The following is a 25,273-nucleotide window of genomic DNA, read 5'->3' as shown; positions in this document are numbered from 1 at the left end:
CACACACACACACACACACACACACACACACACAATTAAACTGAACCCATTGAAACAAAGATTCCCCGTGGGTGGGTTTGTTATTTTAGAAGCAGAGTACTGTAAGACCTATGAAACCATTGGTCTAAGCTTGAAATAGCACACTTGTTAATCTGGTTACTTGAATCAGGTTGAGTGCATTTTAAAGCGTTTGCCTAAATCACACATGCATCTTTCCTAGAAGTAATTTTTCCTTTTTAGAAATAAAGATGATCCATAAGCTAGAACTGCTCTCTCAACAGAAATGACCTCATATTTTGGACCTGTTGGTGCTGTACGTGATGCCGATTAACAGAATGGCTAATAATCCATAACTGCTTTTTTCCTCAGAAGTTGTATGGGGAATCAAGCCCATAAAGCCTTAAACTAGAGAAGTCTTCACAGCTAATTCATTTTTCCCATCCCTTTGATCTCTCCTTCTTATCGCCCACCAGGTTCCCCTCACAGAGGCGGTGGAGCCAGTGGATTTTGAGGAGTACCTCATCACGCACCCTCCCATCGTTGAGTCGGGTCCCCTAAGAGATCTTATTGAGTTCCCCCCAGATGATATTGAAGTCATTCACACACCCAGGGAGTGTCGCACAGTGGCGCAAGCCGTCCCCGAGGAAGGGTAAGGGTGCTGGTGGTTAAAATACTGAAGGTGATAGAAGCAGGTGTACAGTGTCACACCACATTTTCTGAAACACTGTTTTCTCTCATTTTTGGGTATTTCATAGGAACTAGAGATTTTTTAAATATATTAAATCTTCAAATGTTATTATCAAACCATTCCATTTATATGTTTTGTAATTAGATGATTTAGTTACTTAAATCTATGAAAAACAAAATAAATTAAGTAAAAGAAAATTGGAATTTGAACCTGAACATTTCATTTTCATATTAGTTTATGAGCAATGTTTTGTTAAATTTAAAAATTTTGAGTGTGATAATTTTTGCATTTTCAACATGTTATTACTTGTCATGCCACCCTCTTTAAATTGTGTGCGATGTAGCCATGAGGTTGTGCTAACTCTACCATTTTAGCTTTCTTTGCTGCTTTATGTTAGAAGCTGCACACAGGAAGTTTCATATATAATTTAACTAGTCATACCAATCAATATCATATCTAAAGAAAATAAGGGATGGTGTTTTAGTGTATGTTTCTTTTGTTTCTTTTATTCCTTTTGGACTTTTGCTAGAAAAAGTTAGCAAACTGCTGCTGCTTAGTCTTTACGCTGCACCACATGTTTAAAGATGAAAGGGGCCGGGGGCTTGATGGCATTACTGTAGCTCTGGCTCTTGGTATGTCAGAAGGGGCGGTTAAACATTGCAAGTGTACTTCACTTTGTGATGTACCACAAAGATTAAATGACATCCGCCTAGCAGACTGTCATCTTTACTCACTTAGACTAATGCATTTGAGGTCTGACTTTTGCTATTAAAATATAGAAATGAAGCTTGTTTGATTTTTCTGGCTGCAGGGACACTGATGCTCATGTCAAAGACAGTGTCAGATCCTACACAGAAGACTGGGCCATTGTCAACAGAAAGTAAGACTGCACTCTGTGGAATTATTCATGTTTTTTAATCACCCACTTTCACTCTTTAACTGACGTACAGAATCTGTGAAATATTATGACTATGTTGAGCATTAATATATAAGTAAATTACTGCTTTCCCCCTTAGATACCACAAACTTGGTACAGGCTTTAACCCGAACACGCTGGACAAGCAGAAGGAGCGTCAGAAAGGCCTGCCCAAACAAGTGTTTGAGGCTGATGAGATGCCAGACAACAGCAGTTACCAGGATGACCAGGTACAAAATTATTCAATGGTAAAGAATACTTTATGATCTCCTCTTAAAACTATTTCAGATTGGTAATATAAACCTATTTGGATGACCATACGTATTTTTTGATATATATTTATACCAAAATTCTGAAACTACTTTTTTTGTGTCATTTGTCCCGTAGGACGACCTAAAGCGGCGGTCGATGTCTATAGATGACACCCCACGGGGCAGCTGGGCTTGCAGCATCTTTGACTTAAAGAACTCGCTCCCAGATGCCCTCCTCCCTCACCTCCTTGACCGTGCCCCCAATGAGGAGATTGACAGGCACAACGAAGAGATTCGCAAGGCCAACCGCCACCGTGAACTGTTTGCTCTGCACCCCGCCCTTGATGAGGTAGAGTGGACCGTTTTATCTTTGCTGGAACTTTCTTCTGCTAGTCAACATTACATTTCACTGTACATTTTGTAATTTTTTGTGAATGTCTTGTGGGTTGATTAAATTAATCTTAGTGTTGAAAACCAGTCCCAGTATTTCAGTTATTTTCTTTGTTTAAAAAAAAAAAACTAAGCGTTTTTCATCACGGCATTGACAGTCACAATTGTTTTGATGATTTTTACAGCTTTTGTTTTGTATGCGATCTTCTATGTAAATGTGTAGGAGGAGCCCATTGAGCGCCACTGTGTGCCTGAAGTACCCAAAGAACACTTTGGCCAGAGGCTACTCGTCAAGTGCTTGTCCTTGAAGTAAGTGGTGGACAGACTTTTTTCAGGAAAAAAAAGCCTTTTATTGCTTTTCTTTAACTGCTGCTTTCTGCTGACCCACTCCTTTTGCTCTCCCCTTGAAGGTTTGAGATCGAAATTGAACCGATATTTGCTAGTTTGGCCTTATACGATGTCAAGGAAAAGAAAAAGGTAAGCTGTTATGCTTTCCTCAGTGCTTCCACAGCCCTGAGTTGTTGGGTCACTTCCGCAAACCATTAAAATTGTTGGGAGGCCAAAACGAATTTGATATGTGGACTATAACATTTTATGTTGTGGCCCTGTTATGCTTGTAAGAATGCAGTTAAATCATACACTGGAACCATGTATCTATCTAAAGAAAATCACCCACTGCTGGTTCCCTCCACTTCCCTTTACCTGACAAACACTAGAGGGTAGCAGTTGCCTTGATAAGTAGATCTCTCATATACATTGCTTTTACAAGTGAGTCATTTGACACTGAAATGTTATAATAATGATAATTAATAATGTTTAGTTTGTTTGCCACCAGGAGCAAGAAATCAGGTTGCAGGAACACAGCCATTTACTCAAAAATTATGATTGAATGTTAATTGTAGTTGAGTGGTTATGTGATTACATTTATGCTATTGCGATAATCATCTGTGTGTCTGTTTGGATGTGTCCTTCAGATATCGGAGAACTTTTTCTTTGACCTAAACTCCGAGCAGACAAAGGGGATGCTGCGTCCGCACATTCAGACAGCAGCCATCTCCACGCTGGCACGCTCTGCCATATTCTCCATCACATATCCCTCCCAGGATGTCTTCCTTGTCATCAAGGTCAGACAGTTATGATATAATTTCCCCTGTCTTGTCAAGTCTTGTTTTGCAAATAAATAAATAAATGAGTATTAATGACATATTTCACCGAATGTAAGACGACTCTGATTATAAGATGATCCAAAACCTGTTTCTGGAAATTATTAAGTCTTATTTGGAAACTTTCCCCAAGATATTCTCAGTCCAAGGAGAAGCGGGTCCTTTAAAATCTTTTCTTTAAAGTGACCGCAACAGATGATTCAGTCTGTTGCTGTGTGACGCCAGGAGACGTTTTCTACACATTTCTACTTATCATTATTTCCATCCTACAAAAACACACTATTAAAGGGCTTGAAGAAACTTGCTAGCCTAATTAAGTTTACAACAATCTCATAATGCAATACTCTGTAGGAACAGGTGTTACATTGGTGCTCTCGAGTAGTTTTGAATAAGTCCGCTTTTTCAAACGTAGTATCCAAAGTGTCACCCTATATATGAGCCAGTAACTTAAATACGATTGGCTCGTATTTGATGGTCAGTGTTTTCCCTGTATGATCACTTTGAAGCTGTGTGTGAGGATGGTGACCACAAGTGTGTGCTTTGTCCCCAGCTGGAAAAGGTACTCCAGCAAGGTGATATTGGAGAGTGTGCTGAGCCCTACATGGTCTTCAAAGAGTCAGATGCTGCCAAGGTATGATCAGTGGGAATTAGATGATGAATGGCAAATAAAACATGTTGAGGCTTGTCCCGGGTCCATTGTTATAAAACTATTACAGATAATACGTATGTTGTCTTTTATCCATTATGGTAGCCACGTGTTTAATATAATTTACAAGCTGTTTTTCTTTGAAAAAAATCAAAGATACAACTAACTTAAGTAACCATGTGTTTTTGTTGTAGAATAAAGAGAAGCTGGAGAAGCTCCGTGGCCAGTCAGAGCAGTTCTGCCAACGTCTTGGCCGCTACCGCATGCCTTTCGCCTGGACTGCCATCCACCTAATGAACATTGTGAACAGTGCTGGCAGTCTCGAGAGAGATACAGAGCTGGAGATGAGTCTCTCAGGTCTGACATTACCTTTTAACAAAACCCTTTGGATTGTAAATGTCAGCATACAATATCTCAGTATCAATTTTTTAACAGACAAAGTGTGGAGCCACAACAAACTTGGTTAATATTTGTATGCATCCCCCACCCGCCAATGGCCTCAATGTCACATAGTTATCAGGTTGCAGACTGTAACAGTCAATACATTACCACACTGTAAAATCTTTATCTAAAAACAAGTTTCCATCAGTAAATAGTAAGCAAGGGAAATTCAAACAGAGCAAACCATCTAAACAAAACATTAAGCCATATTGATCCTTGGTGTGTTATTTTGAGTTTGACCTTGGTGATTGTTTGTCTAACCTTTAACCCTCTGGGGTCTGAGGGTATTTTCAGACGCATGTGATTTTGGCATGCTCTGAGACTGTTGTGAAATTTAACCAAATGCAAGCATTATTTTTCAAACTACCAAGACCATTTTTGGTATTTGGCACAAGCTCAGCAAGAATAAATGTATTTTATTATTGTACTTTTTTTACATTTAAAAAAAAAAAAACAAGCGGTAAACGGGATTTGAAAAATAAAAAATCAACCACTATTACCTTACCTATTGTGACGATTTGTTCGGGTCACTTGAGGGGATTCTGTTAAGGCTTAGGTATGTAACATGAACAAACATGTATGTCAATTGTTTTGTGACCAAAAGTTGACACTTGGAGGAGTAATGGCTTTTCTGATCTAATTTACTTAATTTAAAAAATCACATTATTTGGCAGTGGACACATTGGAAAGTGTATAATATAAGGTTTCTGTCAATATTTTTGTTACACTTGTGTGAAAAAGAACTCATGAAACTATTTGTCTAAATAAATGACAAATGGTATCTTTAATGCTGACTGAGGTGGCTGTCTTTTTAATGCTAGGCAGATCACAGACATGTTTACGTTCTGTCACACCATTATGGGATAAATCTTAAGCCTGTAGTAGCATCTCGTAAAAAAAAAAAGCTGTCAATATAAATAAATATTTTTTTTCCCCTGTATGTAGAGAGAAAAGGCTCATGGTCAGAACGGAGGAACTCAAGCATCATGGGAAGGCGTTCCCTGGAGAGGACCACCACTGGAGATGAGTCATGCAGTCTGACAGGCTTTAGACCTGCAACACTTACCATCACCAACTTCTTCAAACAGGTCTCCACAACCACATATACGACACACAAAAACACAAGTCTGAAATAATTTATGGATATATTTTGTTCACTTCTTAGGATGCATGCACACAAAGACGGATATGTCCTCTAGCTTATCATACACTGTTCTGCTTTTTCTTTGTAATTCTTAAATTAAATACTATCCATATGTTTTAGGAGGGGGACAGACTGAGTGATGAGGACTTGTATAAGTTCCTAGCAGACATGAGAAGGCCTTCTTCAGTGCTGAGGAGACTCAGACCCATCACAGGTACAAGCATGTAGATTGAGTTGTTTCTTTATCCCGTTATAAGTTGTTCGCCCGATGCTCATCTCTAATTGGTGTTGACTTGTGTTTTTAAAATAATTTGTACTTTTTTCTCTTTACCTTCCAATTCTGTGTGCTGTGACTGTCACCACAGCCCAGTTGAAGTTGGACATTTCTCCAGCTCCAGAGAATCCCCATTATTGCTTGACCCCTGACCTTCTACAGGTCAAACCTTACCCAGACAGCAGGGTACGTCCCACCAGGGAGATCCTGGAGTTCCCTGCCAGGGACGTCTATGTGCCAAACACCACATACAGGTAAAAACCTTTTTTTGTTTTTGCACACCAGAGTGTGCAAACCTGAGCTTTTGTTTCTTATCTTTCAGTTGAGTCAACTTTGCCTGGAGAGTATTTTGATTTGTCAAGATAAAGTGTTTTTGCAACAGGTTGAGTGAATCAATTAACCCATTTGAAACGTATTTAAACAAAGCCCTTCATGTCATTCAGGCTCTGTTGGCTTACATGTTGATTAACATCTGTACAAATATTGTTTTTCAATAGTAATTCTCTAACTGCTTTTTTGGGAAATGTGTACTTATCCAAGGACTAAAGTGGGATATTACCACCACCAGCTTCTTTTTTTTTTTTGAGAGTTATGTTGATTGTCTTTTAGAAAATATAGATAAAAATAGGCATAATGCCACATGCTCCCTGAGCCAGTTGCCAACTCACTTCAGTGATAATTTAGTCAGTACAGATTACCTAATGCCTGACCTAATTGAGAGTCAGTATAACTGGGTGAAGGGAATTCTTTATGCTATTTTGAATGTTCTTTTTTATCAGTAAGTAAGCCTTATTGTTATGTATACATTCCTAGTATACATGTATAATATATATGTCAACTATACTGTATGAGGTCATTGAACCTGAACAGTGCTACTAGGTTTCTAATTTAAAAAACAACCCTGTTTTCATAAGCTTTAAGCAGGAGGATATATACTTTGTACAGCCACATATAATCACTGTATATTTGCTGATGATAGCAATATGGACACATTCAAATGGAAGCATCCACATTTTGAATTAATATATTGTTTTAGCAATCATTTTAAAGTTGTTACTTTTACATTTCTTACTGACTGTGATGGTAGTTTCAGTCATTTTACATGTAATACTAGGGTTCAAGGCCATTTCTTGGCTTGTGTTTATTTCCCTCTAAACTTTTATTTGTAGTATATCATCACTATAAAAAATGTAGTCATGTTAGATAGTCAATTTATTCAAGATTTTTATTTTGTCTTCATAAATATGATTTGTAAGAGCACATCGCTGCTTGTCATTGTGACGTGTTAGCATGAGGCACATTTACAATACAGTTAGTTTTGTTGCGATATTGGACAGGAGTCAATATGACTCAATAACATAGGACATGTTTTTCTAACAATACCAGCATAGATCATATAAAGCATTAACATGGTTTAAATATTTTACAAAGTAAAAAAACATAGAACAAACAAAGGGAAAAACCTCATCATGCTGCCAAAGCTTTGTATCTTCAATTTTTGTACTGTATTTGACTGCTGATATTGCCCCCACTGTAGATAGTTTTTCATAAAACTGTGTAAAATGCCAGGGCACCAATGATAAGACCTTCATTGGCAACAATTTACCATAATGGACACTTTTTGTGATGTTGGAGAAGCAGTGGTTCTCTTGAACATTGACTTATACAATATGCATGCCTTTTATAATAACTTGTTAGTATTTGTGACCCCTGGGAAACAGTTTCACAACACAAGATAATACATTTTAAATATATAGAATATATAGAAGCTGTCAAATACATTTAAGTTCACTAAACAGACAGCCTAGCAATCTCAGTTGTTAGAATCACTTCGAAATCTCTGCTTATAGTCCTCTTTCCAACTGCAGTACTGTGGCATTTTGCAGCCAGCACTGATTCAGGTTGCTGATGTGGATCAATAAATGTGATGCAAATGGAGATGTTGCATAATTACAAGTCTACTGTCCTTGCCGGATCACACCCAATAGGTTGATGGCCTGTGTGGCACGGTTGCATCATTGCGACAGTTTAACATTTTCAGACTAGTGACTTTTTTTGACCTATTATCTGTTCAGCACCAGCCTCTAACAAGCGCTGATAGGAAGTAATCAGCTTTATGGTGCAGATAAAATAAGAATTTGTCTGTTACTTCACTTTCCACTTCTATAGAACTTTCTGGCTGAGCATTATATATTATTACTGTTTGTGAAAAATCCCAGTAGTGTTGGAAGAAAATGCGTGACTTGTTCAGCTTCAGTTGAAGCTTTCAGCAGTCAGAGCTGGTCGTACTGTGATTTTGGTCATCTTGAGGGAATATGAGGGCCCAGTGCCAGGCTTCCAATGAATGCCCTTTCTTCTCATAGAGCGTCCTTTTGCCCTCGACCACAAATACCTTCCATTAAGGTTGGTCTCTCCACAAGCATTGAACCACCAACCACCTGTCAAAGGGTCAGGACAACATACATAAGTTAGAAAAAAACAGAATTTGGTCTTAACAAAATTACTTTGTTCTATATGGGCTTTTAATCTACTAAAAAAACCGCTGCTGAATCAGCTTGTAAAACTGTTTACCTGTGTAACTGCGAGCACAGTTGGAGTTTCGGTGGCTGTCATCATTTCTGTCTTTTGTGGAGAATCTCATGCCGGTGCTGTTGGCCATGGCATCTGGCAGGTCACCAGATAAGTGGCTGACATGAAGGGTGTAGCCCTTGGAGGGACCCTCCAGTGAGAAGCTATACTCAGCCCAGTGCTTCATGTCCTTCCAGTCCTCCAACTCAATACGCAGGATGTAATCTCCCTGCTGTGTAAAGCTCTGGATCTTCTTCAAGCCCAACCAGAAGTCTTCTGCATAACACATCAGTCAGTTATTTTCTTGTTAGTATATCTCTTTTGTGAAAAAAATGTTTTTGTCTGTTAGCAGAACATCTTCAAAGGTTATAGATTTATTTATATGGACATTGTTTGTTGGATAAGTAAGAAATTATAATTGATAGTGTCTGTCTCTTTGGTACCATCCACAGAAGTTTACAATTGATTTAAAATAGGAAATTCCTTGGGCCCACCCTTTTTCTAGTATTGATAGTTTATTTTTCTATTCAGTTATTCAACCATTTTTTATTTTTTTTACTTTGTCCCTTGTAAGACACTTTCCTTTGGTCTGCAGTGGATTGCTACACTAAACTGTAAGGAATAATCATTAGGTAAGTAGGTAGTAGCCGCTAAAATGCATGGCTGCAGGAGCCATTACTTTAAAATGTTGAATGACTGCTGCATCTGAAAAGCTGCCGAAAAAACTTCCTGTGTAATCATATATTACAAGAAGTCACTTGTCAGTTCAGGGCTGATTTGCAACACTTACTATTTCCTATCTCCAGGCCAACTCGGCAAATGTTCCCGCCCTCACCAAAAAGTCTGTGCAAGTTAAGGTGGTGTTCACTTTAATTGTTCCAGTGCTGTAGCGCTATTTTAGATGCTTTTATTTTGTGATAATTATATATATTTTTTAACTTTAAATCTACACCAAAATAAACTCAAATTCTGGATAGGTACTTTTTGAACTACATACTTAACTTCACATTTATACACAATATCTCCTTTAACGGTTGTTAACTAATTTGTATTTATTACAAGAAAGGAAAAAGTCTAAATCAAATGTGTATAGTTTTGGCAAATTTTAAAAGTAGCATATTTTGAATGAAAAGAGTTAAAAAAATACTCACTTTCCAGATCTCCAAAGCCTTTCTCATACTTGTCCCATGTCTGGTCAAAATCTGAATCATCGACCCTGCGTTGGATGACAGTTGAACCCCCATCTATAGAACGGATTAGAAATATATTTCGAGTGACGTTTCCGTTGGAAAGACCACACAAAAGGTTACACAAGGATCAGGAAGCCTCCTAATCATAGAGAATGTGAATGTAAAAGGGCAGGCCCCCCATTGTCTGCCCTTTAGAATAACCTGTTCCTATGGCTATCTAGCTTGATAACCTATTGTTTGTTGTTCCTTGCTTGTTGATTGGAAACATGCATAAATGACAATACTTAATTTTATACATCGTAGAAATGTAAGTGCTTCAGAATACAGAAACGGTATTTTGATGCTCTCATTTTGAGCTTAGATTGCTGTAGTCTCACCCACCTGAACTCATTTCACAGTAAACGTTGAATGGCTCAGATTGGTTTGGCTTGATAACATAGATTCCACTGTTTTCCTCTCCTTTGTTAAACAACTCACTGCAATCCATGGGGAGGCCTGAAACACAATTAAGAAAATCAAAATAATTGCATCCACATTTTCCCAAACCTTTGTTTTTCTCCTTTATTTTAAGACCATATTTGTTTGTCAACATTTTATTACAACTTATAATAGTTTTAAAATAATTTTACCATTCACGTCCAGGTCAGTTGTGTTTCCTGTCAGATATTCAAACATATCAGGAGCTGCAGGGTCTGAACCCATTGCCTTATCGACTGTATCTTGAAAGCTGTCATAGTTTAGCTGCAAGAGAATGAAAATTAATCTGCGGTGTTAAATTATGTTGTCAGCCCCTGAAAAAACAAAGTTTCCCTCCCCATATATTAATATTCCATTTCCACATAAAGCAGACTTTACATGAATAGCTCTAAGTACCAAACTAGGTAATCACAGTTAACAGCTGTTACCTTGTCCTCCAGGTTTTTAATCTTGGATTTCTGGTTGTCGAGCTGATCATGCTGCTCCTGCACAGCTTTCAGCAGATTGATGATTGTTTTTTCTTGAGATTCAATCACTTCCTGAAAATACCATAATAAAAGCATTATTTGTCCATACAACATGTGTTGTAATTTACAGTGTTTTAAAGAGCACCTTTTGAGTTACATTAATTGTACAAACTGAAAACTACAGGTTGAATTGATGTTTGTCTTCAGTATTTCTTTTTTTAAATTAGTATTATTGATCATTTTCAGTAGCAAAATGGAATTTGAAATACATTAAGTGCACTTTTGGGGAACCTTTCACCTATATTAATGTGCACATATCATCAACTAACTGACGCAAACTTGAAAAGGAACCCAAAGGAATTGCTCCAGCGCTGCTTACCTTGAGCGTTGTAATTTCGCTAAGCTGATCAGCAGGGATAATGCTCTGTGACAGTCCCTTCAGCCGCTCCTCGAGGTTCCCAACCTTGCTCTGCAGCTGTGTACGCTCCTGAAGGATGCCGTTGATCTTAGAGTTGATTTCCAGCGACAGGTTCCTGATCTCCTCGTTGTTGGCCTTCAAGAAATTGGTGGTTTTCTTCAACTCCTCCTCTTCCTCCTTGATCTCAGATGTGACCACCGTGAGCTGGTAGAAAGAGCGGTCGAAAATGTTCAACTTTTGGAAGATGTCGTTGATTTGGCCCTTGGTCTTGTGGACAAACTCCCGTAAACTCTGGCCTAGTTGAAGGAGGCCGTTTGCGAGTAGACGAACATCATCCAGCATGGCAAAGCGAGACTTTGCCTCGGTTGGGCTTGGTGCTGTGGTAAGGGCCTGGGAGGGCAGAGTGGGGTACTCATCTCTACCTGAAGACTCCAGAGGGACGGCAGCAATGGAACTAGCTAGCAACAACAACAGGCAAAACAGCTTCATTGTGACTTTCTTGTCCAATCCTGTATTGTGGAATATTTTCTAACAGTGCTGCACTGCTCTTGCTTGCCTCTACTTTGTACCTCCTTTCTCTCAGCCTATAACCTAGACTTCCTTGCGGTTTAAATGATGTGAGAGCAGCAGGCTGCCCTGTGTTATATACTGCCCACTCAGTAGAGGAGGGGGGGGATTAGCTGACCATTAAACCCTACTATAGTATGTTTTAGCTCTGTACCCCACCTCCTCCCAAATCCCCCTCGAGCCCTCCCTCTCCCAAACAAACAAATCACAGCAGTGAGCAAATGACAAATACACTCCACCCCCCTTCTCTACAACCCATTTAACCCCAGTCCCCTCTCCATACCACACCCTAACCCGTTCTCCATCTGTGGTGCAGAGCTTTAGCTGATCAGCAGAAAGCCAACAATAGCCATCACAGGGTTTTGATGGATCGTCAGTCTGATCAATCTCAAACCTTATAACCCTGCACACACTTTGCCCTGATTGATAATGCTCTGTGTAATTAATGCTCTTGTGTTTGATTTAGCATCGTGCTGAATCAGCCCAGCATCAGGCGCTGTCTCTCTCTCCTTCTCTCTTTGTGTGGAGAGGGGAGTGAGCCTATCATCAGTGCCATGGTTGAGCTTCTGGGCATGAATGATGTTGGAGAGTATGGACAGTGTGTACTTATCATCTTGGTTTTATTGCTCGGCCTTGTCACTTTTTTTTATTTCAAGTTTGTCATGCCTGTGTGATATTTTTTAATGCCAGTAGACATGAAATGGGGAATATATAGTTCACGGATTAGCTTGCAGATTTTAAAGGATCTTTCCGTTGCTGTCAGTACTGTCGTAAAAACAAATCTTTATGGTAAATTCTTAGTAAGTTGTTTAATGCAGACCTGCAGTGTTGGTGAAATATGTCCACCTTCAGTCAGACAGGGAGGAGGAAGTAATCAGTGGAATGACTTGGTGTTGTATTTAATTGGAATATAAAATTTACACTTTTGGCACTCCGTGCTGTGTGGTTCAAAGTAAGCGTGTCCTGTTATGTTGTGTAGTGTAAAAAAAGCCTTGGTTCTCGGTCATGCAGGCATGTATACATTGAGAATGTCATTTTTTATATAATTTTACTGTTTGTTATAAGTTTATTAAGTATTTTTTCATTAGTCAGCTGGTTAGTCCTGTATGGAAAAGGAAGATATTGTTGCATAATAAGGAAAAAAAAGTCCATTGGTTTAAATGGAAACATTGTGACACGTAGGCTGTTACAGTGCACATTAAAATACCACACAGTCATCTTAATGAGCTTTCTCTAGTAATTTGCGGTTATAAGGATGGATTACCTCAGTTCTCAGCAATGAGAGACTGCTACTTTTTTTTTTATATGGACAGAGCAGAACGAAAGGGTCCCATGAAAAAGAAAAACTTGGCCACAGACTGAGTGACTGTGCCATGAACTTGCTTGATCAGCATAAAGCTGGTAATGATATTCAGTATCCGTCATGCCAGCAGCAAAGTGGTCAGCATTGTGGCTTAGCCGCAGCGGGGTTAAGGGTTTGAACCTGACGTGGCCTGCTTTCCCTCAGGAGTTGCCATGTTCTGATCAAGTTCAAATTTGCAATTGAATTTTCACTTGATAAATCATCATTGAACCACCTCAACAGTAGTAAATAACAAGATGCCATGTTTGTTTTGTAGAGGTGTTAGTTTGTTGCCTTCTTATTTAAGTCCAACTTTAAATTGTCCATATTGCTGGATTAGTTGCTATAATGATTCTTATCATGCATACTCTCGGTTATCCCTGAGATATTGCCGTGGTACCTTTTTACAATTGTAATTCCATCCAATGGTCACCTCTTGTGTTGACCTCTGGGTCAGAGGACCTCTCTGACAACATGTTGTGAGTCAGTCCTTTGTTCCATGGTTGGACAGTGTGGATACCTTCATCCAGCAGCACCGCCCCATCCTTTGTTAAACCTAAGGAGAAAATAAAAGTCATGTTCACTCACTATTTTAGCACTTAATTGGCATCTGTCTGTTTATATTTAGTTGCGCTTTAGCAGATCTCTAATGTCTTGACCAGTTTTTCACTGATTTCACGTACTTTAAGGAGACACACCTGAGTTGACTAAGAACAGCTAAATTAAACTTAATTTAGTGATAATCTAAGATTTGTTGATCCAAGATCCGGTTTTGTTTTAAACTCTAACCTAAATTGGGCTTGTTTAAAATTCTTGTTTTTTAACCATACTGATTTAAAAGAATTTGTGTAAAATCAGTGTGAAATGGTGACAGTGTTGCCTAGAAAGAGTTGCTTAGATATTGACTTTGTTACATGTACTACTGGTGAAAAACTTGTTCAGATATGTATAGATTCCACAAACAATGACTTTGCCCCCTTATGTAGCCTCTGGTTTCAAAAGGGGGAAAGTGAGTAGCCATCATCGTACAGTTTGGAGTATATTGATGGACCAATAGTTTGCAATGCAGAGTTTGCTTTTACATTTTTCATGTTTACTTATTAACCAGAGTTGAATCTGATGAGGTGAACTGACCAATCAGCGGCTCTTCTTCCTTGTGCTTTTATGGGGATTACAAATTTTAAACAGCAAAGTATTTCAGTTCAAGTTTAACAGCCCACTTTAAAACTGCCATTGTTATTGTTAGGACATGCTAGATTTAGGGTAACAGAACAAGGGAATCATTCTAACAATAAGACCGATGAGATTCCCACGCTTCCTTGTCAGATGTTATTCCAGCTGTGGTCTCTGCAGAGCCATCCCCCATAGACTTGATTACGTCATTGCGGTTTCTCAGCTTATCCCGGGTTACTTTGCACTTCCTATTGTAGGACCTCCTCGCACTTCACATCAGTTTAGTAACCAGTGTTTTTGACAATACAGTACCATTACTGTTGCTGAAAATATTGACAACATTGATTAGTATTGTAAAATTCCCCAACCACTTTCTGTATTTTATTCCAAAACGTATTTGAAATTTCTTACAAGTTGTTTTAGCTGTCAAGTAATGAAACAGAATCAACTAAGGCCCGCCATACAATTAATGCCCACAGATGATTGGTGTAATATTATGTCATTTGAAATGTTTACTTGATTGTTACTTTCTTGGTGATCTGTCAACCTCTAGAGCTGTCAAGCTAATGCTATTTCCCATCATATGTTTCACATACTATGAAATTAATGTTGTACGTTGAAATTATGATGGTTTACTTCAGATGCCTTTGTAGATGTTAACCATTAACTCAAAAGTTTTATAGATTGACATAATTCTTTGCAGTTAATTAAATGACATAATTTATTTTGTGTCTTGTTTCTTTGTGTCCATGTACATGTCTGTCTTTTAGGAATCTGCTGTATGTGAACCCTCAAAGTCTTAACTTTGCCAACCGCCAAGGCTCTGCCCGCAACATCACAGTCAAAGTGCAATTTATGAATGGAGAGGATCCAAACAATGCAATGCCGGTACGCCATGTTGGGAAGAGAAAAGAAAACAATTCTTGTTTTTGAATGTATCTTATTCTAATCAGTCATCTTAGTTGTATGTGTTGCTGTGTTGAAAGTTAAGGACTTTTGCCATTTGATGGTAAAGTGTGATTGTATGGCAAAGCTCTGCAATGTAACATTACTGCATTATTCTACAGCTGTGTGCATACTATCAAATATGCTAAGGCAAAATACATGTTGACAAATGGTAATAATTAATTGTTACATGGCTTCATAACCACCTGAATGTCAGTATTTTTCTTATCCCCCAGGTGATATTTGGGAAGTCCAGCTGTGCAGATTTTGCTAAAGAGGCCTATACTGCTGTGGTATACCATAACAGGTAGGTTCATGAGTGCTGTTTGGAACATTTTATTGGAATGGGGAGGAAACGTTGCTAAAAACAATCTAAATATGCCAACATTTTGACCTAAATAATATAAATGGCAATAACATGCTTTCATTTGGTCCAGTATCGTCCTTCTTTAATTTTACATTTACTCTACCAACCTTTATTGGCGTTCATTAAAGAATAGCTGAAGTCAACCTTACCTGGATATTGTCAAGTGGTATCCTTGACACTTGTTTCTTCCATCTCTACATCAGAGCCAAAGGGTCTCTAATATTTTATCTACACTTTCAGGTGTTTTTACGACATCCAGCGGTTTGTCATTTGTCACCTAGAGGTCACACCAAATTACACACACAATTAATAAACCTGTGAATAATCACAATCATGCACCAGGACTTAATCCAGCCCATAGAACTGCTTATAGGTAATGGTCAATTACAGTCTGCATTTCACTCAAAAGTGGCACAATATTTCTCTTGTCAAAACGAACGTATGAAGACAGCTGAATGACAAGGCACGAAAATTACTCTTTTTATAAGAAATATTTTGTCATCTCAAAGCATCCACCTTTGTACTTGGCCTTGATATATTGTGCTCAGCCAATAACCCATTCACTACAATAAAAGTTGCTCCAAGTAGTGTTCCTCCTTGATAATTCTTTCTCAAAATGTTTGTTCCCATGACAAATGAAGGTCCTTCTGTGACCTTTTTTAAACAGTTTTGTTAATTTCCAGCCTAAGGCAGTCCTTGTGAGTTTGTTTATTGGGCCGCTATAGTTGGGGGTGGTTTTGTTTCTTTGCATTGGGCTGCAATGCAGGAATAAAAGAATTCAGTCAAAGTAAGTTATGATGCCTAAGTAATTTCTTTATTTTTAGGTCACTTGAATTCACTATGAACCCCTGCTCTATTGAGGCACAGATTCCCAGGTTATAAATGGGCAGGTAAAAAGCAGGTGCACCGTCGTAGCCTTAAAACCAAAAAAGAGTTTTAATGGTTAACAATTTTACTGGTACCCATTGGCAGAAGCTTTGTCTAAAGTGAGCCATCGTTTTGGTTATATTGTGTGTTATGGCTGTGGGAAATCCATAGTTGTTGTGGATATATTTAGCACTATAGGTTTTAAGTAGAATGTTGTTAAGATGGCGTCCTGACCATTACGACCAAACCTTTCTACGTAGTTCTGAAGCCTGTCTATTATGGGTGGTTGTCTTTTCTAATCTATCAATTTATTAAATATAAAGTGTCTTGCAACATTGTTGTTAAATAGCTTTGCATTATTATTACTTATTGCTGTCAACAGATCCCCTGACTTTCATGATGAGGTCAAGATCAAGCTGCCTGCCTCCCTGTCGGACCACCACCATATCCTCTTCACCTTTTACCACGTCAGCTGCCAGCAGAAGCAGAACACACCACTGGAGACCCCTGTGGGATACACGGTAGATAACAGTCACTGGCACAGCTACAATCACCACACAGGCTGTTACAGCGGCTGTAGGGAATGGCTATTTGCACTCACTCACTATTGCAATGTTCTTGCTGGCAAAGGTTTAAACTTAGACATGCTCATTCACAACTGCACACTGACTGGTAAATTTAGAGTGTGTACTCAATGAAAAATGTTTTTTTGTCTTGTGTTTTCTTTCAATTTATGTTTTCTCCTTCTTTCTAGTGGATCCCCATGCTGCAGAATGGGCGTCTGCGAACGGGACATTTCTGTCTGCCCGTGTCTCTGGAAAAACCACCGCAATCCTACTCTGTTCTCTCACCAGATGTAAGACACTGTTTTTCAAGAATGCAATTGTTTTACACTATAAATATGAAACCAGTATAAATTTAATAAAGCTATAAAGGTCAAGGTAATAAAGGTATTTCTAAAGGGCAGCTGTAATATTTGTTTTCTCTCCAAGTTTGCAGTTTCTGTTTTAGAAGATGTTAACAGTAATGTCCTATAAAAAGCAGCATGATGGCAGTCCCGGAGTACCCTAAAACATGCAGTATATAAAAAAGGAACAACATCAATACTTGCTTACCTCTTTGTTTAACTTAGGGGTTTAAACCTTTTTGATTTAAGAAAAGAAAAAAACAGCCTTCTATGCACAGTGACCAAATGTTCATTACAACTGCTTGTAAAATGTCCATTTCGCCAATGCAGCACATATTTACTTTGTACTTTAGGTTCCTCTCCCAGGAATGAAGTGGGTGGACAACCATCGAGGTGTATTCAATGTGGAAGTGGTATCTGTTTCAACCATTCACACACAGGTAACCGTACTGTATAAAGAAGTTTTACTGACACTGTTTTTGGGGAGTTGGGGATTAACCTTCATCCCCTGTCATGCTCCTACTCTTACCCTTCACCCCTGTTGTTATACATTTGAGCAGAGAGAAAATACTGCTGGAAAATTAAAACCTTAAATGACTAAAATAACCTGTGTTTCAGGAATGAAGAAGAGTAGTTTCAATGTAGTATCAGTTGCTGTAGGACCATTTTCATAAGCATTACACTGGTTATCATTTAACAAGAACACAGTGTTTTCACATTTAACTTCTCCACAGCACCAGTTTGTTAGTGGGTGAAGCTTGCCTGGGTAGTAATTTACTGAGGTCTACTCCATCTCTGTGTCGGCTGGGGTGAGGGGGGGCCTTGACTGTGGTCCCAAGGAACCTAACTGAGACTAATGTGCTCATAAATCACTGCTCCTGGCGAGGATTAGACTTGCTGGATCCTACTGTGTGCTTGTAGTAACGTTCGTTTTGTGGTTTCCTCTTGGTAAGCCAACTTACAGACGAGTAGATCCAAGCTTACTTTTGTTTGTCGACTTTCTTCCCCTGTTCTTCTCCTTTGCCTTTTTCTGCTGTTACATTGTTATGGTGTTTTTCTTCTAAGCTTTTTCTTTTTGCTTTCTTTTCGTTACATCTATCTTTATCATCTCTCTCTTCTTCTCTTCTGTTCCTTTACCATCTGTGTATTTCTATACTGCCTTGAATGCATTTCCTTTGCCAACACATTTCTCACTCTCTCCTCTCCTTTATACCCCTATCACTCTCCCTCTCCAGGACCAGTACCTGGATAAGTTCTTTGCCTTGGTACACGCCCTGGACGAGCACATGTTCCCAGTCAGGATAGGAGACATGCGCATCATGGAGAACAACCTGGAGGCCGAGCTGAAGTCCAGCATTGCAGCGCTCAACTCTTCCCAACTGGAGCCAGTGGTTCGATTCCTTCACCTTCTACTTGACAAGTTGGTGTTGCTTGTAGTGCGACCGCCAGTCATTGCTGGGCAGATAGGTATGATATTGTTTTACACTTAAATAAAAGCATGAGATCACATAGTGATTTAGGAACAGCTTGGAGGTGATGGTAAATCTGCCAAGTACGGTTAGGTATCAATTGTCCCACTTCAAGCTGTAGATTTAGATTTCCTTTTCTTTACAGAGATCATAAATATAAGTTAAGGTTACACAATTTCCTTAATTTGGTCATGGCAACAGGGAACCTTGCTACTGGGTAGCACCCCGTATCAAGCTCAGATTTGCCACTGCTGCATCTGCAGTTACAATAAACTGTCTTAAATATAGTATTATGTTTTTACACATAATTAGAGTACATTGCAACGTCATGCAAACTTTCCTTATATAAAGTCAACATTTTAAAGGACCATTCCCACATCTTCTAAAGACAGCCATCTGAATAATTACACCTCCAAAATATTTGTAAAATAGGAGACATAAAAAGGTGTAAATATGTAGGCTGAGAAATGTCTTGCTGTGTGATAATCTTCTGATCTTATCTGGGTCATCCTGTATGTGTTTAGTGAATCTCGGCCAGGCATCCTTCGAGGTCATGGCATCCATAGTGAACCGGCTTCATAAGTACTTGGACACCAGCCAGGACATGCATGGTCGCAACGGCCTGCTGTCCTCTTACATCCACTACGTCTTCCGCTTGCCCAGCACTGACCCCAACTCACCCTCTCCAGGTATTTTACTACCAATGCAGTTAACCACCTCACATTTTTCTTTATTCTATACCTGTTTTTCAGTTTTTTCCTTTTAAGTTAACCTCATCTAACCCCCAACTCACCTTCATTGGGTGTATTATTATCAAACCTACCTACCATAATTTTTCTTCTTTTATCTCTTTGTATCTTACTTTTTTCCCTCCCATATCCATTTTGTCTTCTGCCTGTCCAACACAGACCCCAACTCATCTTTAACAGGTAGATATGGCCCACCACGTTTTATCTTAATTTGTGTTTAACTATTCTTCCCTCTAAATTCATAAGTACATTCATTTCTTCAAGTAATATTAAATTTTGATTGAGCACTTTACGTGTGGTACATGTTTTTCTGCAATAAGTCCCATATTAGCTAACTAACCATTTCTTACAAGACACATTAGAGAATAGAATAGAATACACTTTATTGTCCTTGAGGGGAAATTTTTCTTGGGCATAATGCTACAATCTGTTGCTTAAGAACATAAATATGTAACAGAAAAAAAAATCTAAAATTAACATAAAATAAAATCAACATAGACATAAGATCAACAAAGCGTCTAGGACACAAAATGACAGCACAGACAACATCCTAAGAATTAACTGTAAGAATTAAAGTTGTAATAATTAAAGTGCGAAGTGCAAAAGGTGCTGGTGTATTTATTGCACCCCTGCTCTGCTGCGCTAAGATTTACTTTTGGAGTTCAGCAACTTGATGGACTTTGGGATAAGCGATAACTTTAGTCTGTTTGTTCTTGGTACACAGAATGTGATTCCTGATGGCAGAAGTTCATATTTAGGAAAGAGAGGGTGTTGAGAGTCTGCAGTGATTTTTTTTATTTTTTTTTCTGCTTGTTTTCTAACCGCTTGATCCTACAGGCTCTGTATGTACTGTATACTGATGCCAACACAAAGTTAAGGAAGGCAATACTCATGATTTTGTCTGAAGTTCCCGTGATGTGACGTTTACAGTCTGTGGTTTAGATTCAAACAGACAGAGCTCTAAAGCAGACCTCTGCGTCGCTTTGTGTCCACTCTCGCTGAAAAAATAGAGATGAGCAGCGCGCCTTCCGTGGTCTGTGCAGCTTCTGGTTTATAATGGACGCGCTCTGCTGTGGAGATGCTGCGGCAGATGTGTCGCATTTGAGCTCTGTGTATTTCTGACGTAGTTTCAGTTTTCCAACTCCGATGTGTAGCAGCGTACAGCCACTTCCTAAAACTTTTGCTGATTCAGAGACCAGATCTGTCTCAAACGGGGCTCTGTGTCTGTCAGAAGGTCTGAGATCTACCTTATCAGCTGAGCAGTCACATAATGCACAGCAGACTATGGTGCAAGTAGATTTTTTTCTGAAATATAGTGACTTTATTCTTGTAATAGCCGATTATAACTTTATTTTTCTCAAAATATCACATCTCCTCCAAATCTCAGAGAACACAGATATATTTAGGAGGTTTTGACCAGAAATGTTGCTCAAACACATCGGAAATATTACAGTCCAGGGGTTTATTAATTCATTTAAATTCATTTATAAATCAATAAGGTGAATAATTGTCATATGCACATTTAAGGAACGAGTAAATTATGCCTAGGCTACATGTGTTCTGACTCGGATATTAATAGAAAATAGAGAAGAATAGAAGAGAATAAATATATGAACGCAATACAGAATGCCTGATAGCCTAACTGCAATATATGCATAAGTCACTAAACAAATCTGGAAAAAAAACCTCGGGCTTTGGGTTGCCAGACCAGTTATGATTAGAATAAATATTTTTATGAATAAATGTGTTTGTGAGCTTCTTATATGTGTATTCAGTACATGCAAGATAAAAGCTTTTTGAAAAGATTTGGTACTAATTTAAATGTGTGCATTGGGAGCAGAGTTAACATGCAGCCAATGACATGGGCCCACACTGGTTTTGTAGAAATAGTTATTCCCATTACCCAGTTGTTCAATTTTCCCTCCTCTGTGTGTTGTCCCAGGCCCGGGAGGGTTGGGAGGTTCGGTTCACTATGCTACCATGGCTCGCTCAGCGGTTCGACCAGCAAGCCTTAACCTTAACCGCTCCCGTAGCCTTAGCAACAGTAACCCTGACATTTCCGGCACACCCACCTCTCCTGACGATGAGGTTCGCTCCATCATTGGCAGCAAGGTAAGGTTGTCAAACAAAATTTTTGGTTATACATAAGCTTATAACTTCTTTTCTTTTCAGTACTTTTCAAGATCAGTTGATTTTCTGTTGAGGAGAGAAAGAGGTGCTCAAACTTAAAATGTTACATGTGGTCCTAATGTGACAGAACCAGCAGTGTTGATAGTTTTTTTTTTGGCACTTAGCCTATATCAGAGTTAAATATGTAACATTACAGTAGTCTAGCAGCTCTCTTTGATTCTTTTATGTATTGTAGACACTCTCATGTAAGGTGATTGTACTGAACTCTACTCTAAAGTTCTTAACACACATCAAGGCAGAGGCCTTCCATGTGCACAGTGACCCAGGGTGCTATTTTATCACATGTAAACTATATAACTGATGCGTAAACATAAGATTGGACATCTTATCTCTGTAACCGCTGTAACAGCAACCTGGCACCCACACATAAGTGTAGTGCTCAGTGTGTGCAGGTTGGGAAACGCATGAGAGTACATTTTAGTTTACACACTTTAGACAGTTGTTGTCAAGAAGATCCAATAGCACATTGTTTCAATAGTCATTAGGAATAGCTTAGCCTTGTCGGTCTAATGGTTTTGATTCTTTTTATTGCATTTAATGTATTTGTTTTCATCTATGTTGTCTTGTTTTAATATGTGATTTCCCTCTTCAAACATTTTTATTTATTCCAAAAGTATCTGATCAGTGAGTGAATGCGGCCCCTTGTTTAATAATGAATGCTAATACTACATCTTTTTTCTCTTGTCTCGGAGGGAAGGGAAGTTATTTCTTACACAGAAAGGGACAGCAAGAGAACTAACTTTTTATGCTTTGCTCCTCTGTGGTGATGATTTACATTTTAAATTTACTGACAGCTAACCTGTTTTGGGCCCTTGGCATCTTGCTGCAGTTCTGACCTGAACCTCTTTAACCTGTCATTATTCCTTCCCTCCTCCTTCCCCGTGCTGCTTGCTCATTCCCTTGCTTCCTTCCTTGTGTCCTTTGACCTTGGCACGCCTAGGGCTTAGACCGCTCCAACTCGTGGGTGCACACCATGGGCTGTAAGAGTGCCCCCTGGGGATCCAGCCCTGGGTCCACTCCAGAAACCATGCAGGTGGTTTTATGAATGCCCCGTCCTCCACTTTGCCTCACTACAAAAACAACTCACCTTATTCACCTTGAAGGGATACTGGCATATTTGGAGTTTTGGTTTATTTGTGTACTTGACCAGAGTTACTGAAAGAAAGAGATGACAATTGGGGCAATACATATCCTCCCTAATAAGTATGTTTACTTTTTTTTTTTTTTTTTACATTCTCTTTTATGTGTTGTCATGATCACATATTTAATTTATACCCAGCTGAAGTTGCCTTTGAAGGTTTTTAGTCACATTACTATGATGAACTTATTACTAGAGATTTCTAAACCATATACAACGTGACCACAAAGACATAAAAGACCAAAACTTCTGAATATTACAGTATCCTGGTAAACCTTAAATCACAATTCTCCCATGATCCCACATGGGAGTCACAGCCGCCTCCATGACCCTTTATCTCTCACGCTAAAGTCTCAGGTGTCATGCCTCTTGACTTGACATATCTAACACCTCCCTTTTTCTCAGTACTTAAATAAAGACACAAGGTCTAAATCCAAAAATGTCTGTGCCAGTTTACCAGAGTTAATTATGGCAGCAATTTCTTGGACATAGTTGGCCTTCCTTTTTTTCCTTTTTCAAGATTGCCTGTTGGTTTACAGTTTTTCGTTATTTTAAAACCCAAAACCAAGACATTCTGTGATCTTTTTATGTGCATAGATTTCACAGGATTGTTGGAGTTGTAGAGAAAAAGAGTAGTGTTAGAAATTATCTTTATCCACGGAGTAGATTTCTTTGCATTCATTTTATTTCATCTATTATTACCCTTTCTCCCTTGTGCTTCTAACACAATTATGTACTCTCTCTGCTTTAACATCACAGTCCCCACTCACAGCTTTGATCACTGCATGCCTTTCTACTAACCATACATAGCATTCACCTTGTCAATGGAGCATTGTATATCTGCGAGTATGAGAGTGTCTGTCTACATGCGTGATGCTGTTGGTCTGCTTCACTTTTCGCCTTCATCTCCATGTTATTAGATGTTCTGTCATTTTAAGTTACCATGACATTAGCCTGTGTTTGTCACAAATTTACACATTGCATATTATGAATGTCAAGAAACCAAAATAAAATAACAGCTAGATTACAACATGAAATGATATGTGCCAACATTGACGGAGTGCGCACAATACCAGCATTTAACCGGGGATTGGAACATAATGTTCGTCTATCTACCAATAATAATACCTTTTAAGAAGGGTTTTCCCTAATGCCATTTTACATCTCTGAGGTATTGTATTTTCCTGGAGGGATGCATAATTGCACATCATTAAGCATTGGCTGTAACATTAAGGAAAAGAAAACCAATATGATGTCTTCACTTGGTCTCTTAGACCTTTATGCAGTCATTTTGCATCCCTCCTTTTGAGGCATCTTAAACTACCGATGTATCTTGACTGTTTTGGATTATGGGAACACTTTTAAGTGTTTTGTAGCTCTCTTCTGTGTCTAATTGTTTTGTGACTTCATGTGTGACAAGTGTGTGCAAGAGATCACAAAAGTGTGTAGTGTGCATGTGTGTGTGGGTGCTTGTGACCCAGCAGACGCATTTTCCCTGCGTGCTGAGGAACAAGGTGCAACCCAACGCTCCGGTTGCTCCTCCACTAACCTTGTTGTCACCGTTCCATTCATCCCACCCATAGGCCATGGAGCGCTGTGGCAATCGCATGTCTTCGCACACTGAGAGCGCCAGTTTCTTGCAAACTTTAACAGGACGGTTGCCCACAAAAAAGGTAGAGCCACTTGCACTGGGGAAGGAGCCAACCCTGCCCACCTCTTTCTCCACCTCCTCACCTGTCTTGTCTGTGAATGTGTGCCTCTGGATTGGTTGATGTCGTATTTGATGGTTGTGGAGTTTGTTGAATGCTGAATGTCACTGATCTGCCTTTTGTTCTGTATGTTTTTAAGAAGGGGTTTCATGTGACGTGATGAATGTTGGTTGTACTTTGGCTAATGCTGTCTGGATAACTTAGTCTGGGAAGTCTCCTTTCATTGTGCGCTTATAAAAGTGCAACTCCCAAATTACTTTGACTCTTCAAGAGACCTATGAACATGGTTAATTAGGTAGCCATAATGATTGACCCCCCCACACACACACACACCAAAAAAAAACATTCATACCGACTACTTTAAAGAAAAAAAATATGTTTCTAGTAAATACACACAGTTTTGAAGAGATTAACAAAATGTGCCATTTCTGTAGGTAGTGCTTATGTAATATATAGATGTTCATTAAAAATTCCAAATTTGGATAGCGAATCAGGTGCTGTCCCTTCCTAGTCTTTAAATGTTAACACGATAGTAAGACTTGCCAGACTCACGGTGTCTTAGAGCCGTTTTACATCCGAAAACCGACACATCCAAGCGTGCGCGCGCCAATGTGACGTCAAAATGATGTCGATCTCGAGCCAGGATTTTGAGTGCGTGTCCAGAGGGTGCGCACCACTCTATTTTTTTTCAGCGGCGTCAGAGTGACTGCAAGTCTCCCTTGTAAACTTACTGGGTTGAGATGAGTTCTTTAATGGTGAATGAAGGGCTTGATCCAACGAAGTAGGTCATTGAATCAAATCGAAGCATTGACGGCAA

The 25,273-nt window shown here is 39.0% G+C and overlaps 2 protein-coding genes across 27 annotated transcripts in view; one reads left to right on the top strand and one right to left on the bottom strand.

Annotated features, from left to right (window-relative positions):
- The window catches only part of dock7 (dedicator of cytokinesis 7), a 53,974-nt gene that overhangs the window by 4,290 nt on the left and 24,411 nt on the right, over positions 1-25,273 (top strand). For 11 of the 26 annotated variants that reach the window (XM_032525016.1, XM_032525015.1, XM_032525013.1 and 8 more), the window contains exons 3-25: positions 474-649; positions 1,500-1,568; positions 1,705-1,834; positions 1,992-2,204; positions 2,469-2,554; positions 2,656-2,722; positions 3,220-3,369; positions 3,959-4,039; positions 4,249-4,411; positions 5,441-5,583; positions 5,760-5,853; positions 6,005-6,167; positions 14,886-15,003; positions 15,297-15,367; positions 16,677-16,815; positions 17,049-17,150; positions 17,555-17,641; positions 18,437-18,668; positions 19,195-19,359; positions 19,579-19,599; positions 21,362-21,531; positions 22,550-22,642; positions 24,331-24,420. In XM_032525016.1, coding sequence (XP_032380907.1) covers positions 474-649; positions 1,500-1,568; positions 1,705-1,834; positions 1,992-2,204; positions 2,469-2,554; positions 2,656-2,722; positions 3,220-3,369; positions 3,959-4,039; positions 4,249-4,411; positions 5,441-5,583; positions 5,760-5,853; positions 6,005-6,167; positions 14,886-15,003; positions 15,297-15,367; positions 16,677-16,815; positions 17,049-17,150; positions 17,555-17,641; positions 18,437-18,668; positions 19,195-19,359; positions 19,579-19,599; positions 21,362-21,531; positions 22,550-22,642; positions 24,331-24,420 — 2,823 coding nt within the window. The remainder of the gene's footprint in view (positions 1-473; positions 650-1,499; positions 1,569-1,704; positions 1,835-1,991; positions 2,205-2,468; positions 2,555-2,655; positions 2,723-3,219; positions 3,370-3,958; positions 4,040-4,248; positions 4,412-5,440; positions 5,584-5,759; positions 5,854-6,004; positions 6,168-14,885; positions 15,004-15,296; positions 15,368-16,676; positions 16,816-17,048; positions 17,151-17,554; positions 17,642-18,436; positions 18,669-19,194; positions 19,360-19,578; positions 19,600-21,361; positions 21,532-22,549; positions 22,643-24,330; positions 24,421-25,273) is intronic. The other 15 variants (XM_032525014.1, XM_032525027.1, XM_032525007.1 and 12 more) reach the window with 5 other exon arrangements.
- Positions 7,415-11,666, bottom strand: angptl3 (angiopoietin-like 3). The gene is made up of 7 exons (XM_032525034.1): positions 10,995-11,666; positions 10,577-10,687; positions 10,301-10,412; positions 10,053-10,166; positions 9,633-9,725; positions 8,485-8,757; positions 7,415-8,351 (listed from the first exon to the last, which is right to left on the bottom strand). Exons 1-7 carry the CDS (start codon positions 11,520-11,522, stop codon positions 8,167-8,169), a joined length of 1,416 nt encoding a protein of 471 aa, XP_032380925.1. The 5' UTR covers positions 11,523-11,666; the 3' UTR covers positions 7,415-8,166.

Source organism: Etheostoma spectabile, chromosome 9, assembly GCF_008692095.1.
Source record: "Etheostoma spectabile isolate EspeVRDwgs_2016 chromosome 9, UIUC_Espe_1.0, whole genome shotgun sequence".
In the NCBI taxonomy this organism is placed as follows: domain Eukaryota; kingdom Metazoa; phylum Chordata; class Actinopteri; order Perciformes; family Percidae; genus Etheostoma; species Etheostoma spectabile.
This window is presented reverse-complemented; position numbering and strand designations above follow the sequence as displayed.

Bases quoted from the DNA above. Each gene is read 5' to 3' on its own strand.
- angptl3 (XM_032525034.1), bottom strand. From the start codon at position 11,522: ATGAAGCTGTTTTGCCTGTTGTTGTTGCTAGCTAGTTCCATTGCTGCC. The intron at 10,413-10,576 runs GTAACAGCTGTT...ATTCTCTTGCAG, and splicing joins TTAAAAACCTGGAGGACAAG to CTAAACTATGACAGCTTTCA. The intron at 8,758-9,632 runs GTGAGTATTTTT...TGTGTTATGCAG, and splicing joins AGGCTTTGGAGATCTGGAAA to AAGACTTCTGGTTGGGCTTG.